The 16,069-nt window shown below is 41.7% G+C and overlaps 1 protein-coding gene and 1 pseudogene across 2 annotated transcripts in view; both read right to left on the reverse strand.

Moving 5' to 3' along the window:
• The window catches only part of sntb1 (syntrophin, basic 1), a 29,312-nt gene extending 24,272 nt beyond the window's left edge, over window positions 1-5,040 (reverse strand). The window contains exon 1 of the mRNA XM_084472379.1: window positions 4,089-5,040. Coding sequence (XP_084328505.1) covers window positions 4,089-4,674 — 586 coding nt within the window. The 5' untranslated portion in view covers window positions 4,675-5,040. The remainder of the gene's footprint in view (window positions 1-4,088) is intronic.
• A 3,434-nt stretch (window positions 5,041-8,474) lies between these two features.
• Window positions 8,475-13,145, reverse strand: LOC311351737 (annotated as a pseudogene). The gene is made up of 10 exons: window positions 13,120-13,145; window positions 12,649-12,826; window positions 12,104-12,244; window positions 11,622-11,773; window positions 10,907-10,999; window positions 10,601-10,705; window positions 10,347-10,439; window positions 9,312-9,464; window positions 9,003-9,028; window positions 8,475-8,771 (listed from the first exon to the last, which is right to left on the reverse strand). The product of its transcript is annotated as an uncharacterized misc_RNA (transcript).
• Window positions 13,146-16,069: the final 2,924 nt, after the last annotated feature.

Here is a 16,069-nt window from a genome sequence, read left to right on the forward strand (position 1 = left end):
GATCTGTGAGTTATGTAACACATGAGCATTACGTTCACAAAACTAACAAATCATAAATCGTATCATAATCATTTCCACAACCTCAATGTTGCAAAAGCCTTTTCTGAAGGTTATTAGAGTAGTAAACGCAGTACTATTAAAGTGATTTAATCGGGTTTGGTGGAAACCACAAACTTTCTGAAGGGCATTGAACAGGTTATCCTTTATCGAAAACATTTCCAGATGAAAAACATATTGTGGAACATGTTTGTGTGCGTCGTCTTCTCGCTAGTCATCACACTTGATAAACAATCTGTATTCAAGCCTGCCATAGCTAAAAGTCTTGACAGACTTTCACGTCTTGTGAACCCACACATTCAGTAGGACTATACTCTCTGGTGCACCAAGGAGGAAGGCGGAACATCTTTGTAAAACACACCTCCAGTGTGCAACCCTCTTTATAGAACATAATTTAAAATTCAGTTTGATCTGAACACAAACTAGTTCAATTAGCGGATTCAGTGCATAAGGTGGCAACTTTAATCTTCCAAACCTGGAATATTTAATCTTTACCAGAATTGACTTTTTCCATATCTGGAAACGGGAACTCGGGAAAGGATGCCAAATTAAAAAATAAGAAAATAAATAAATAGCGCAGTCCTTTTTTGTTTTGTTTTGTTGCCCTAAATTCTCTGGGACTCCCAGAATGCCCCGGTTGTTTAATTGGCATTTCCCAGTGTTCTTGCCAGTTATAATTGGCATAATGCCGGTGGCATTTGTGAATCCTACAAGTAATCTATTCCCCTGAGCGAAGGAGAGGGCGACCGTGCCGCAGCTCAGTAGTGAGAGTCAGTACACACAGCAGTCCATATAAAACCAGGCTGACTACAGTGCCAACCTGCAGAAGAGAGGCAGGTGAGAGGCAGGGGGATAACAAGGTGAGGATGTGGCCACTGAACAATGAATGAGTGTGTCCTGAATCGAACCCCAGCAACGATTTGTTCCAGTTTCACATTCCAGCATAACTCACAACACACACACACACACACACACACACACACACACACACACACACACACACACACACACACACACACACACACACACACACACACACACACACACACACACACTGGGTGAAAAGTACCTAAGAGAGCATCATGGGGAAAGTGAACATCAGTGATGTGATGTAATGCCTAATGACTGGCTATATTTTATATGTCCAGTGTATAGAAAGAATAATTTTGAGGTAAATGTTTAAGGACTTTGGGAGTAGATGTTTTGTGGCTACATGGACTGAGGACCCTACCACATGAACAGCACAGGGGGAGGAATTCAGACTGACAAGTGAAAGTCTGCTATAAGACCCAGTGACTGTCCTCTGGGACACACACACACACACACACACACACACACACACACACACACACACACACACACACACACACACACACACACACACACACACACACACACACACACACACACACACACACACACACACACACACACCTCTTAATAACACACACCTCTTAATAACATATGGACTTCATGACTACATGTGTCTGGGAGAGAAAAGAGAGAAATTATTTCCCAAAACATAAAGAAAGAATGAGCTAATTCACACACAGGGTATTCAGAGAATCTCATGTGCAAGTTATGGTTCAGACATTCTGAAAAGGTCATGTGTATTTCTGTGTGTTTTTTCACAGAACTTGTTCATTAAGAATACATAGGCAGGCTCAGCTAGTTGGCTAGAGTGGGGGCATAGAAAGCGCATTTCTGCATGAAGGAGACTCAGTCTTTCCTTTCCCGTGGAGGCAGACCTCTGATGGGGTGGGGTCTGCATGCCCGTTAGGCTGTGTGCACGTCCTCTGGGGCCTGTTGATATTTCATTAAGGGAATGGGAGTAAGTGTGCATGAACTGCTGCCGCCTACTCAGTGATAATGAGCCAAACATAACCTCAATATTGTACGATATATCAAAATGGGGGCGGGGAAGAAGGGGTGGGGTTTGGGACCTCAACTCCACCATTGATTCAGAGACGTGGGTGAATTAAAGCTTTATTTGTAGGGATAGAAAGTTTTAAATGAGGTTTCGCCCTTCTACCCCAATATGCACACAAACACGCAAGTTGTTAAACAAATCCAAAGTCACCACTCCTGGTTCCTTCTATGTATTAAGTCATTCAGAGTAGATCCTCAGCTATGATGCTAATGTAACAGCCAAGTGTAAAGCTGAATACAATCCCAGACAATACCAAAGTCACAACCATTAAGAGTCCCATTGAAGACCTGGATTTCTTCACACATTTGCCTGAGTTAAAAAACGTTATTGGCTAATCTATTTGCTTTATTTGCTATCTTCTCTTTATCAGAGGTGTTAATAATTTATAAAGACATTAAAATTGTTTGTTTGCACACACACACACACACACACACACACACACACACACACACACACACACACACACACACACACACACACACACACACACACACACACACACACACACACACACACACACACACACACACACACACACATTGTTTCCTGATCGCAGGCATAGTGTGTGTGTTTGCCACTTGGGGACAGTACAGGGCAAGCAGACAGATAGGGCCAGTTACTACTGATAATGCTCAGCCAGGTCTAACCCTGTTGGGCCTTGGGGGAAACAAGGGAATCGCTGTGTGCATGCATAGGGGATAGAAAAGTTTCACTTTAGGACTTTTCTCCTAAAAGTGTGAGAGAGGGGCGGTGATTGGGAGAAAGGAGGGGAGAATAAGGACCCCACTATAGCTCAATCACAACTAAATTGTAATGGAGGAGTTGGTCAAGTTCTGATTGTAGCAACATTTCTTGGCCAATAGGTAAACAGAGACCAATGTAGGTAGGTAGGTAGGTAGGTAGGTAGATACCAATGTATCCTTGTGGGAAGCTTTTAAGCTTTAGACATAAGTGGTGTCAACATTTTCATTTCAACTCATTCTGTTAAATGAAAGGTTGTTTTTCTAAATAAGACAATCTATCATATAATCAATTTGTGATTTTAAAAAAAAGCAGACAACTTGTGCTCAGCAGTTTCCCAGTGGTTGGATAATCATTTGGCTTTTAAAGCATGATGTGACGTGATTACGAGAGAAACCAAGCTCATTGAATGAATGAATGTGTTTTGGATGTGACCGAAATTTGCCAGCTAAAAGTGTGTCCAAAGCACGCTGTCTATCTACAAACACTGGGATGGAAAAGTTCTGCTAAGACAGACAGTTAGGTGCTAATAGGTGCTAATCTAATACCCATGAAGAATCACTCAACAAAACAGTCACTGAGCATTTAAATGTTCTCAGTGACCTCATCAGATGATGATAAGTGGTGCATGAACATTGATTTACTACAAACAGGTGGTGTCTCTGGTTCTGTGATACTAATGCAGAACAATACTCAGTCCTATCTCTACTCATGTGTAGCACCTGGAATTCACTGCAGGGCATCAGAGTCTAGACTGGACCACCGGTGACTGTGTGTGTGTGCGTGCATGTCTTTGTAGACATGCAGGTCGACACACATCAACACACATAAACAATATGACAACAGGATCAGTTGCAGGCTCACCAAGGAGAACCAATAGTGAGTCATTTCCTGTCAGTTAACAGGAAATGTATCGTTCCAGCTTGGCTCATTTGTGTTGGTAGATGAATGCTGGTTGTTTCTTGGCCTAAACCTTATATTTGTATAACTGTTTGTTTATGGAGCACATCTGCTATGGGCTATTGGATTGAGATCTTTGGAGTGTGATGTTCCTTATGATCTTAAAACACACACACACACACACACACACACACACACACACACACACACACACACACACACACACACAGTTTGCCATAAAAAGTGTGTCTTCTTTATAACTGTTGCCAGATTTTTTGTAAAACAACAAGAAAGAGATTAGGTGGTCATTAGGATAACTCATTAAATAAGCCTATCAATGTGACCACCCCCACCACACACACACACAGAAAAAATATATACGTTTCTAGATGCTGGAGTTCCCACTCCATCTGTCACATAAACCAACAGCAAAAACAGTCCCCTTGTCACACATACACACCTTCAAGGATCACCTCTCTCCCGGCTCGCTTCAGAGCTTGAACGGCTTCGTCGTGGGTCGCGTCCCGCAGGTTCACACCGTTCACGGACAGAATAGCGTCCCCGACGTACAGAGCCTGGGTCTGGTCCGCGGCCAGCCCTTTGAAGATCTTGCTGATGAGAATGGGCATTTTGTTCTCCTTCCCGCCTTTAATGCTGACCCCGAGCCCGCCGACCTCTTGCTTGGTCACCTTGACGCACCTCTTCTGGTTGGCTATCACTTCGGACACTTGCTCCGGTAGGTCCTTCAGGGCGTCCCGCTCGGTCCCGGTTCCGGGGCTCCTGTCGGGGTCCGTGTCAGGGTCCGTGCCGGGGTCGCCAGGGTGACCGGCGGTATTGTTGTTGCCGTTATAAGATCCGTTAATGAGGCCGTTGGAGCGGACCACGTCGGTCGTACCCGTGTCCCCCTCCTCGCAGCTCAAAGTCAGGGATTCCTCGTTCAAGTGGGCCAAAACTTTGTGCCACTTCCCTTTCACCAAAACTTCCAGAAACCCACTTTGTTTCACTCGGCCGTTACCTGGAACTCCCGTCGTCACTACAACCGCCATCTTTACAGTAAGCCTTTAAAAAAAAAAAAAAAAAAAGAACTCGCATGTGATTACCCGGTACAGTGCGACACACTTGGCTCACACCCTGAAGTGGACTTTGGCCCCACCGAAGTTTTCCGGAGGACTTGCCAAGAGTGTTGACTGGTCAGCTGTGTTGTGGCACCGCCAGGTCCGCCTGCCCCCAAACGCTGTCTGCTGGGTGGAGTTAGTTCCCCGCCGTCAGCCGATCCCATCTTCTTCACTAATCCATATCTTTTTGTTTTTCCGCCACACACTCAAAATATTTCAGACCGCGCAGCGATGGAAACCGACGGCATACTGTAGTTATCCAAGTATGGGCGACAATTGTACTGCTTCATCCATGTATGGGCGACAGCGATGTTGTGTGTGAGAGAAACGCCGGAAACTATATGTTCATCTTCTGTGACCGTCCAACTCTCCTCTCTAGTCTCAGTCTACATGCTGTGTGTGGGTCAATATTTATCCACGTGCACGTTGAGTAGGTACGGGGGCGCGCGTAAAGGAATGCGCCGTGACAGGTTATGGCTCGGAAGCACACACAGTGTGACCTGACGATATCTGGACCCCCGGGCAAGATGCACATTATATGCATCAATCCATCAATGCATCAATCCATCTATCTGACATCTATGTATCGCCCTGATCGGAAATGCATGCCAAATAATACATGCCTGCAATGTTGCGTGAAAGTGCATTCTGCGGGTGTTCTGTGTTATTGTTTAATTAGCAGATTTATCATATTATTGCCATTTGGACCAAAAACGAAATGCTACTGCAATGTAGTATATCGTTGTTTGTGGCACTTTTGTTATCGACATAGTTGTTAGTCAGGCTACTCTCGATTAACATCAGGTGTGTATGTGGAACTTCAGCTTTCTCAGTCTTCATTGAAAAACTAGATTGTAGGTTTATTGTTGGCTGCATGCTTTATGCAGACTTGTGAAGTAGCAGAGGTTTGAGGAAACCACTTCATTGTGGTTGAATACTTATTTCCTGTGGGCTTCTCTATCTCTGAAAGAGGCATTATTGTTATTGTCCTTAAGATAATGGTGCTATGTATTAATACTGTAAAAACATAAACCAAATGGCATATTATTAGGCCCATTATTACAACGCACAAAAGTAATACTTTTTCAATTTGGCTCACTGTACATTCACCATTACATATAGTCGTCCTCCAGAATCATTTTATTGGTTAAATAGATGGCCCATAGGCCTAATTAGGTTAAGTCCACACATCATTTGTTGAGTAAGGAGCTTGATGCTTTTAAGTTGAAATGATGCCAGTCAGTTTGCTTTAAAGACATCAAAGTTTAATAGTAATTTCAACAGTAAGCCTACCCTTCTGAGATTCAGAAGATTGCTAACTGCAATTGGAGATTGCTATTGGATTTATTGAGTTTTCCTATTTTAGTCTACCTAGGTTATCCATAGACCTCAAGGAAATCATGTCCATAAAAGCAAAAAGACACTCACATAAAAACGTAACTGTCAAACAGTCGAGACAGGCCACTTCTAAAGATGTGATGAAAGAAAGAAAGACGAACAATTCAGCCTTGACCGTTCAGTTGTGTGTGATCGCCATCTACTGGTGAGGGTAGTTGTTGACATGCTTGACCTTCCATAAAGTAGGGGTGACCAATTAATTTCCATTGTCTCTTAAAGGAAATCTACTATCGACATACTTTTATTATTGTGCTGTTTTGGATAATTGTATATTTGCACGAGTGCATCATAAAATATGAATCCATAAACAATAATAATTGCAATTATTGAATGTATCTGACACAATATATATTTAATGCAACTTTAATTGATTGAAAAATATAACTCAGGTAATAAGACAGACTGAGAAAGAGGTGTGAATGCCCTACTTAGAGAAAGAAACAAAGCTAAGAATAAGCTTTACCATATAATGAGGCAGAATATTTATTTATTTCACTTTCATATGCAAATGACTCATTCAATAGATAGACTTTCTTTGTAGTGGTAACGACCTTCAAAAATAAAAATATGATTGCAATGTGACTAACAGAAATAGAAAAAAGGTTATAAGGTTACTTTCTGAATCTTTATTTACCTGTCCACATTATATAACAGGAAGAATAGGACAATAACAGTTTGTGTGTCTCTCCTCTCCAATTATTACTGTCAGACAAGTATGTGGATACTGAATTGAACAGAGTTTCCACAAGTGGGCCATTCACTTCAGTATCCAAGAGCAGTTACTGTGAATTGCTCCATTTTATGAAGCAAATCACAAGTACAATTCATATCAAAAAAGTATGCCTTCATCAAATCCCTCCTTACCTAATGAAAATATATCTTCCATACTTATACATATACAAAACGAGAGATTAATGATGCAACAGTGTTTTTGTGTGTGCATTTATTTTTGAAATAATTGTAATGCACAACATTGTCAAAACTGTTCTCTCTCTCTAGGTCTTCCTCAAACGAGCCCTCCATCGTTGCTCCATCTGGCCCGTTGAAACAAATACTCCTACACACAGCATGTCTGTTTTTCCATGTATTTTGGATCTTCAACTTAATAATAATAGTAATAACATCAAATCAAGAATGGGAAATTCACTCAGTGAATCTGCACGCCTGTGAAATAGTCGATAAGAGCTACTTCCAAATCATGGAAGGAAACAAGCCTTCCCTTATAAGCGACAAACACCCCAAACAGGCTTACAGGCTTTTGCTCCGATGTGGCGGAGACAAAGTATTCACTTCAACATCAGGTCATCATTTCTACACATGGGATATTGTTGAAGCGCATGTCCCAATATTTGGTTGCAGAACTTGCGTCCCTGTGGAGTAGAAACGTGAATTCAGCGCAAGTTGTTTTTGTTTGGTGGGTTGTTAGATGGTTGATGTAGAAGGGAGGAGACCATTATAAAGTATGCATTAGATGAAAGTATGCCAGGGGGGTCGTTGACGATGCCTGAACGTGCACCTGAAGCAGATTGTTGATGGTAGATGGTTGTAGATGGTTGTACACTCACAGAAATATTCAACCCTAACTTTTAAGATTTATGTAAAATAATTACATGGCAAAGTTCCATTTGATTTTTTTAAATATTTTGAACATAAACCTACCTAATAAACTTTACATGATGTATATGCATCAGTGTAATAAAGCCTATTCATTTGAAATGCATATTCACCAGGTTTATGTATTCAGTATTAATATCATTTATTGAATTTAAATGCACATTAATCAGATTATGTATTCAGAATAAAAAGAAAAAAGTATTTGTTTGAATTACATAGTAATTAGGTTACCTATTCAAGATGATTAATGTGTATGTGTTTGAAATACATAACAATTAAGCTTAAATTCAAACAAAATGCATTAGATTTATGTATTTTTGTGAATATCTAATGTGTTAATATCCAATGAATTTTCCATTCAACAATATCTCAATGATGCATACAATCAGACCACCTTCTTGATTCAACTAATTTATTAACAATAAAGCAAACCTCTTCTCTTCACCCAGACACAGGCAGACACAGTACTCAGCAGGTAGTGTAGCTCTTCAACCAAGTCATCTACTACTGTAGATGGAACATGAAAAATGTTTTCTAACTTCAATAGAACAGAGGCAAGTTAGGAAGGTTAAACAAAGCGTTAACTCATCACTTCATCTCTTCTAGGTTGTGAACGTACAACAATACTATATGGTTATCGGCATGTATGGCCGTTCTCTTCCTATACTTCCTCCTCCCATCCCCGCCCCACCCCACCCCACCCCACCCCAAAAAAAGAGTCACCTGAGCAATTTGAGTTTCAGTGCTCGTACTTTGGGGAAAGCTTGGACGATTCCAGGTCCATCAGGATCTTCTGGTAAACTTTATTAATTAAGTGCGTAGATCAACCCATAAAGCATCACGCACGCATGGTTGATACTCTCAAGGTTGTGGAGAACTTCGACAACTTCCAGGACCACACCGACATCTGCTAAGCGTCCACCAGGACCATCATGATCATCACCCTCAGCTCGAATGGTGTAGATTGCCATGGTTGTCCCTGCGACGTCTGCCTCGGCCTCACTGCATTCGATGTCCTGAAAGATGGAGGGAACAGAGAACAATGAGCTGTGTCACCCTAACCTTGACCTTTGACCACCAAATTCTAAGCAGCTCATCATTGAGGCCAAGTGCGTGTTAATAATAATTCTTAATTCTAAGCAGCTCATCATTGAGGCCAAGTGCGTGCTATATCTACAGTGCCTTAAGGCACTGTAGATATAGTGTTCATGAGAATGAGATGGACACAAGTTCAAGGTCACAATGACCTCAAGATCTTTGACTCCCTAAAAGCCTGGAAAACAAAACAAAAAGTCAAAAAGTTACATTATGTATAAATGGAGTCGTACATTCAATGATCATCAACTATTTAAGTATGATAAAAAGTGGTGTTTGAGCATTGTTGATCACAATGAGGGTCGCGTTAAAGAATCTCAATGACATTTTTTACCGTGTTTGTGGGTACTCGGTGCCGTAAAGAATGAGATGTTGTGTCACATTGCTTAAAAGTAATACTCTTAATCCTTTAATTTAGTGAATTTGTAATGGTGCACATGAAACATAAGAGAGTAACTTACATATTCATAGGTTAGTTTTCCTCTGAGGGTAAGATTCCGTGCTTCTTTAAGACGCAAGGATTTCCAGGGAGACAGAAGAGATTGCACTTTATCCAAAGAAGCCTTTGACCTGCCACAATCAAAAAATGGAGTCAAAACATTCCAAATTAAAATGTAAAAAAAGAAAAAATACAGGACCAGGAACCCATTTTATTTAGAGATCTGTGAAGTAAATGAAAACATTCTCATAAGTAACCAATATCTGAAAGAGCCAAATAAGAAACTGTTCTTTGATACAAGGTAGGGGAGAAAGGACAGTAGGAAAGAGGCTCTTCTGTCCACCCCCCACTCCCTCACTCCTACCCTCCACCATCTCTCCTCACCTCCTCTCTCCTAATCTCCTCTCATAGGGTAAGGTATACTCCTCCCTCCTATCCAACCCTCTCCAAACCTCTCTTGTGCTGTCCTCCCTCTCTCCTAACCTCCTTCTGTTTCCTGTTAGGAAATAGAAGGAACTAACCTTTCCTTATCTTGACCTTCTCTCCCCTAACCCATCAACCCTTGAAAATGCCCCCTTCTAGTATCCTTACTACTACACTGTTAAAAACAATAATTATCCCATTATTTCTCTTCATGGATATCAGCCTTAATTACACTACAAGGTATGGTAAAGGAGGAAGACATGAATGGCATTATCTTTGTAAACTACATTGTAGAAAAAAAACATTTAGCCCTACTTTTTAAAATCACATGCTTTATATATGTGTGAAGTTACACTGTGGTAGGAGGCAACACACAATAAAGATATATATGTGTGTTGTGTGTGGGAGACAGAGAGAGGGAGAAGACCAGGGGAGAGAGAAAAAGCAGGACAGATAGACAGAGAAGACAGAGAGAGAGAGGGAGACAGCCAGACACAGAAAGAGGGAGGGGGAGAGACAGAAAGGAGAGAGTAGGGGGAGACAGACAAAGTGTGATAGGATAGAGAGAGGGGGAGAGAGAGACCAGTTGATCAGTCTTGTGTTGGTTAGAGTTCCAGTCAACATGTCCACTTACTGTCAATAACTTCAAGGAAGACAAGAAGGCTTCCCTCTCTCTGATGTTCTCAAGGCGTTTGAGTTCATAAGCAGACAGTCCACAACATGAATCCTAGTGAAACACACAGACACACACAGGAGATTCAAGCTGATCAGAATCAAGAATCAACCTGACAAAATCTGAAAGGCCTTTCTTACTAATAACATTTCCAAAACAGGTGTCAAATACATAACTGTTGCTTTATGAGAACTATCACGTTTCTGTGTCCTCACCTTCTTGTTTGGGGCAGAACTGTCATCACTGGCATATTGGACGCGCTTAGGTGCCCGGACCTGACCCTTAACCTCAGGCTCCTCCGGACCATGTGGATTTACTTCCTACAAGTGACAGCACTACCACCATTGCCTTGAGGGAATTTCTTACTCAAAACAAACAACCCATTGGACTCAATGACAAACTATTGGTGGTCAATGTGACCTAATGTCCATCCCATTCTCATGAACGCCACATGTTATCAGGCACACCTGGAGGGAAATTAATTACATCTGGCACAAAGGACAGAAGGATGACATACTTACCACATATTCTTTGACCAGTGTGTCCAGGTCTTCATTGAGGTAGATACTCAGACAGCTCAGCACACAATCACGCCTCACGTTGATGTCTTCACTCTGAAACAAACATTACATGATTCCATGCCGGTCAGTGAGACACACTAACACGCATGTGCTGAGGCCAGCCAAACCACTGACATTTCCCTCCTTGACCATCCTGAACTCACCTGGTTTCACCCCACTCAGTTAAAGCTCACACTAGGGATGGGCGATACTTCATCGTTTACGATATATCGTCAAAAACATTCCCCTCGGATCGGTCAAACAAAGCAGAGGCTATCCAAGTGGATTCACGGACTAAACTCTGATAATCTACCTGTGTGTGTTCTCACTTTGTTTATTTCATGTAACAGCTTCTAAATCTGAGTCTGACTAAATACGCTGCTAAATAATGACTCGAAGAAGTTTCATTAGAGAGAGAGAGCGAGAGACTCTTCATTGAATTGGTGTTTATTTATCGTCATTTTTATCGTTACCATTATAAATACCAGAAATTATCGGGCTAAATTTTTTAGCCCATATCGCCCATCCCTAGCTCACACAGTTCTGAGCCAGTTCACTACACAGTCATTTTGAAAGTGCCTATCGTGTTCCAAACCGTTCCAAAACAAAGGAGCTTTCCCATATGGCTGAGTCAAACAAACCATATGTGTATTAGGTTAGACCAAAAAATACTTACATTATGCGTCTTTGCCATCACGGCTCTGATCTTTCTTCCTGCAGCTCCACCTTTGGTATGGAAAACCCTGATCAGGTCGTCAGTCAGTCCAGTTCTCCAAGGAATTTGGAGGTCAGAGGTACAGTCGTCAGCCGCATAAACTCCAGGTTGATCTGTAAAAGACAACACAGACAGGATACAGACTTCAACAGGGGTGGCTGTAGCTCAGTGGGTATTGGGGTCATTCATAGACAAAAAGGAGAAGAAGAAGAAGTTTGAATCCCGGCTCTGTCCACATGTCAAAGTGTCCTTGAGCAAGGCAAGCACGCTGCACAGCAGCTGACTGCCGCCATTGAACTGTGAAAGTGTGAACTGGGTGAATGAGAGAAAGCCATTGTAAAGCACTTGGGGTTCGGTGCACAAAAGCACTATTTAAGTGCAGACCATTTACCAGATGTGTGACATTGAATACATGAGTTACTAAACTTCAGATTCACACTTACCTCACTGACGTCAAAGGGTGCTGGCCATTTGTTTAGGAACTCTGGAATCTTTGGCTCCTGGAGAATCTCCTGTCTCCTAAGCGAGAAGGTACGCGGCATCTTCTCCTTGATCACGGCCTTGTCCTTTTTCTTCTTTTTTACCTGAAATGGAATGAAACTAAAATTGTCATTTTACGGTACAGATACTTGTATAACAAGATTTGGTTAGAAACTCTCCGCAAGGGTACACAATACAATTGAGAAACAGATAATAGAAAGGGAAACGCTAAACTAGATGCTAGACAATATGATTAGGGAGCAAGAATAATACACTGAGTGTAATAGATACAGAAAAATGAACTGTACAAACTAACCAAAAAACAGCTAAAGTGTCCAGTGCTGTGCAAAATGAACTGTTGGTCTGCTTGAGTTGAGCTGGACAGGAAGTATAGTGCAAAACATGATGGGTGAAAAACTGATCATGTACATACTGGCCATGCCATGAACATAGTGTAATCATGGATAGGTAAGATACAAGGTAAGATACAATGTATTGCACATCACACCTCTGTCAGTAGAGCCACCCTTTCCACCTCCAAACTGTCTCTTGTTTCACCATTAGGGATGGTTGGACAGAAATTGACATCTCCCTTCCTGGGCTTCTTGATGTTGGCTGCTGGAGTCTGCTGGCCACTTTGCTTGTTTTTCAGAGAGTTGATGGCAACCTCGGGGTGTCCAGCTCGGCTGAGAAGAATTATATTTTTTCATCACCTTTCACTGACCAGGATCACAAATTGCTTCACAATTTGTTTTCAACACAATGGGCTCTATTTTGGTTTTGTCCTAAGCGCCATGTCTTTAATGCATTTATGCTGGCGCAAAGTGATACAAGACCTTAAACGCAAGTCCTTGAATCTGTCAGACTGGCATTTAATATCTTGCACCACCTTGCGGTGGCACAAATATATGTTAAAGCATAAGCCTTGGTACCTAGCCTTGACAGCAACAAAAAAGAACCCATTAAATAAAACACAAACCTCAGCTTGGTGCGGAAGTTCATCATTTTTATTTTCAGGTAATGCTTCCAGCCACAGTATCCAGTTTGTGTTGCTTTTTCCAGTAAACATGGATGTGACTGTGTCAGAGCCTTTGCCACTTCTTCTAACTGCTCATCCCTCGGGTAAGCTGTGTGTACTTTATTATTTCCTCAGCAAGGCCTTCAAGAATATCTGAGTGTACTTTCGGCATAGGAGACAGGCAAGTTCCGTGTGCCTTGAACTTGTTGAATCATTTCCTGTCTGGAGCATAATCTCGGCACAGGATGAGAAGCAGGGCACGACAGGTTTTAGGAAAGGTTTTAGGCCAGGAGCAGGAACGGGTCTCAGGCGATGATGGCAAGATGATGGTATCATTGCTGGTGTCTGAATCACATGGTTCTTGTGATGAAGAGCTGGCATTGAAGGAGTACCTGGGATTGGGCAGCATTAAACCTGCACGCGCAGGTTTAATACCAAGAAGGTCAAAAAAAAACCAGCGCACGCAAGTCCAAAAAAAAAACAGGTCCAAAATTTATTTATTTATTATAATTTTTTTTATTTATTATAATTTATTATAATAATTTATTATAATTTTCATTCCTATCCTAACCTATGGTCATGAGGGATGGGTAATGACCGAAATGACGAGATCATGGATACAAGTGGCCGAGATGAGTTTTCTCAGGAGGGTGGCTGGCTTCTCCCTTAGGGATAGGGTGAGAAGTTCAGTCATCCGGGAGGAACTCGGATTAGAGCCGCTGCTCCTCTGCTTAGAAAGGAGTCAGTGGTTCGGGCATCTGGTAAGGATGCCTACTGGACGCCTCCCTTGGGAGGTGTTCCAGGCACGACCAGAGGGGAGGTGACCCCGGGGAAGACCCAGGACTAGGTGGAGAGATTATAACTCAACACTGGCCTGGGAACGCCTCAGGATCCCCCCGTCAGAGCTGGTCAATGTGGCCCGGGAAAGGGAAGTCTGGGGCCCCCTGATTGAGCTGCTGCGGATAAACGGATGAGGATGATTTTTTAATATATATAGATTTTTTTATATATAATTTTTTTATATATTTAAAAAAATTATATATTTTTTTATATATATATATTTTATAATTTTTTTTTCTTTTTTTTTCATTATTATTATTCTTTTTTTTTAACTGTCTTCTAAATTAAGGAAATGATACAGGGAAACAAATAAACCATTACACGCAACGAGTGAACTTAATAAGTGATCAAAATACTTTTTTCAACCACTGCCTCTTTACCTTGACATTTAGTTTTCACCTGACAAATGCGACCGATGTAATTAAGGCAACCCAGTCTCACACGAATCCGTGAAATTAGTCGGTCTACGTCATGTATAGTAGGCTAGCCTATATTTTAATTTAACGTCTTTAATGGTAAGAGACTGTCTCTGGGACTTGCTGGTGGTTGACTGGTGTGCATTTACAGTTATGGCCAACATTATGACAGCCTTTAAGCCACTCTAAACTCACTTCAATAAAGATATAAGACTATACAAGATATTGTATAGTAGGCACACAAAATACTACATATGCGTGTCCAGAAAAACGTGAGATTTCAAGATAGTTGACAGATAAACGGCCATCATTGGATCAAATCAATATTTAATGCATCACGTCCATCAATTATGAAAAACAAATTTAAAAGCTACTGAATAGTAAAAAAAAAAAATTGGAGTTTAGTGAGTTGAAGAGAGATTACTTCCAATATGAATGATTCCTCTGCTTGGTCCTCCATCCGAGAACTTGATAAGCAGAATATAACCACAAGGTATTGCAGTAGACTTTGTTTTATAGGCCTATTACAAGAATAAGCAGACTGTAAAATCCCCAAACTGTCATTACTCAGATCCTGTCAATCGTCACTGGTGTTTTCTATGTTTTGAAATTAGTTAAGGTCTAAACTTAGTACACACATGACCACTCTCAAAGTAAATGCATTTCTTCAACGGAAATTTCTGGTCATCCTCACTGCTTTGTAGTCAAACTTTTACTTTTCAGAGGAATTTGTTACAATAATTCTTACTAGGTCGGGCTCAGAGGCACAATGGTAGTCTTATATTCATATAGTCTTATATTCTCCAAGTTGGAACTTGCAAACGCACAGCATGAAAGTAAATGAGAGACCGAAGTCTATAGGCTTGACAGATTTACAAGCCAAAATCTTTTGGTGGCGGGGGGGTTTGGGTGTGGTGCCGAGCAGACCGGCTTCCTCAAGTTCTGGACGGGGGGGAAAGTAAATAAAATCACAACGTTATTCAGTGGCATTCTAAAACTAGTGGGGTCAGGGTGCTGTGTGTTAGAGGAGAAGAGAGAGACAGAGCTTACCTTTGACCTTCCACTTCACCCTGAGAGAGACAGAGAGCAAGGGAGAGAGACAGAGAGTAGGGGAGAGAGACAGAGCAGGGGAGAGAGACAGCGAGCAGGGGAGAGAGACAGAGCGTAGGGGAGAGAGAAGACGCATATGAATAATCACAAAAAAAAGGTAAGCCTATCAGAACGACGCCACACTGCCTGTCAGAACACCCCTCCAGCGTCAGCGTGTTTGTGCGATTAGCCGTTGCAAGCCGTTTGAACAAGTGAGCGTGTCCACCTAGATGTGCGCTGGATAGATCAGTCTACCAGCCAGTGGACTGTAGTGAACGTTGCTCATCTATCCGTCATACGTCTAGGTGCACACGCCCACTTGTGATGTCAGAAGAGGGCGATTTTTAAAAAATGGCTCGTAAGGGCTAATCCCACTCCCACCTGGTGGTATAATATGTCACCTTTAAGAGCAGGATGCTGGGAGTCCCACATCAGGTTAGCCCTCTGCCGCTGTCACCCAATAGCCTCCATTAATATTTCACATCAATGACATTGTGTGACGAACATCTGCTTTCTGAAAAAACCTAGTAAACTAGGCCTAGGCTATTCACATGAAATAAAACAAT

Source organism: Micromesistius poutassou, assembly GCF_964030765.1.
Source record: "Micromesistius poutassou genome assembly, chromosome: 8".
In the NCBI taxonomy this organism is placed as follows: Eukaryota; Metazoa; Chordata; class Actinopteri; order Gadiformes; family Gadidae; genus Micromesistius; species Micromesistius poutassou.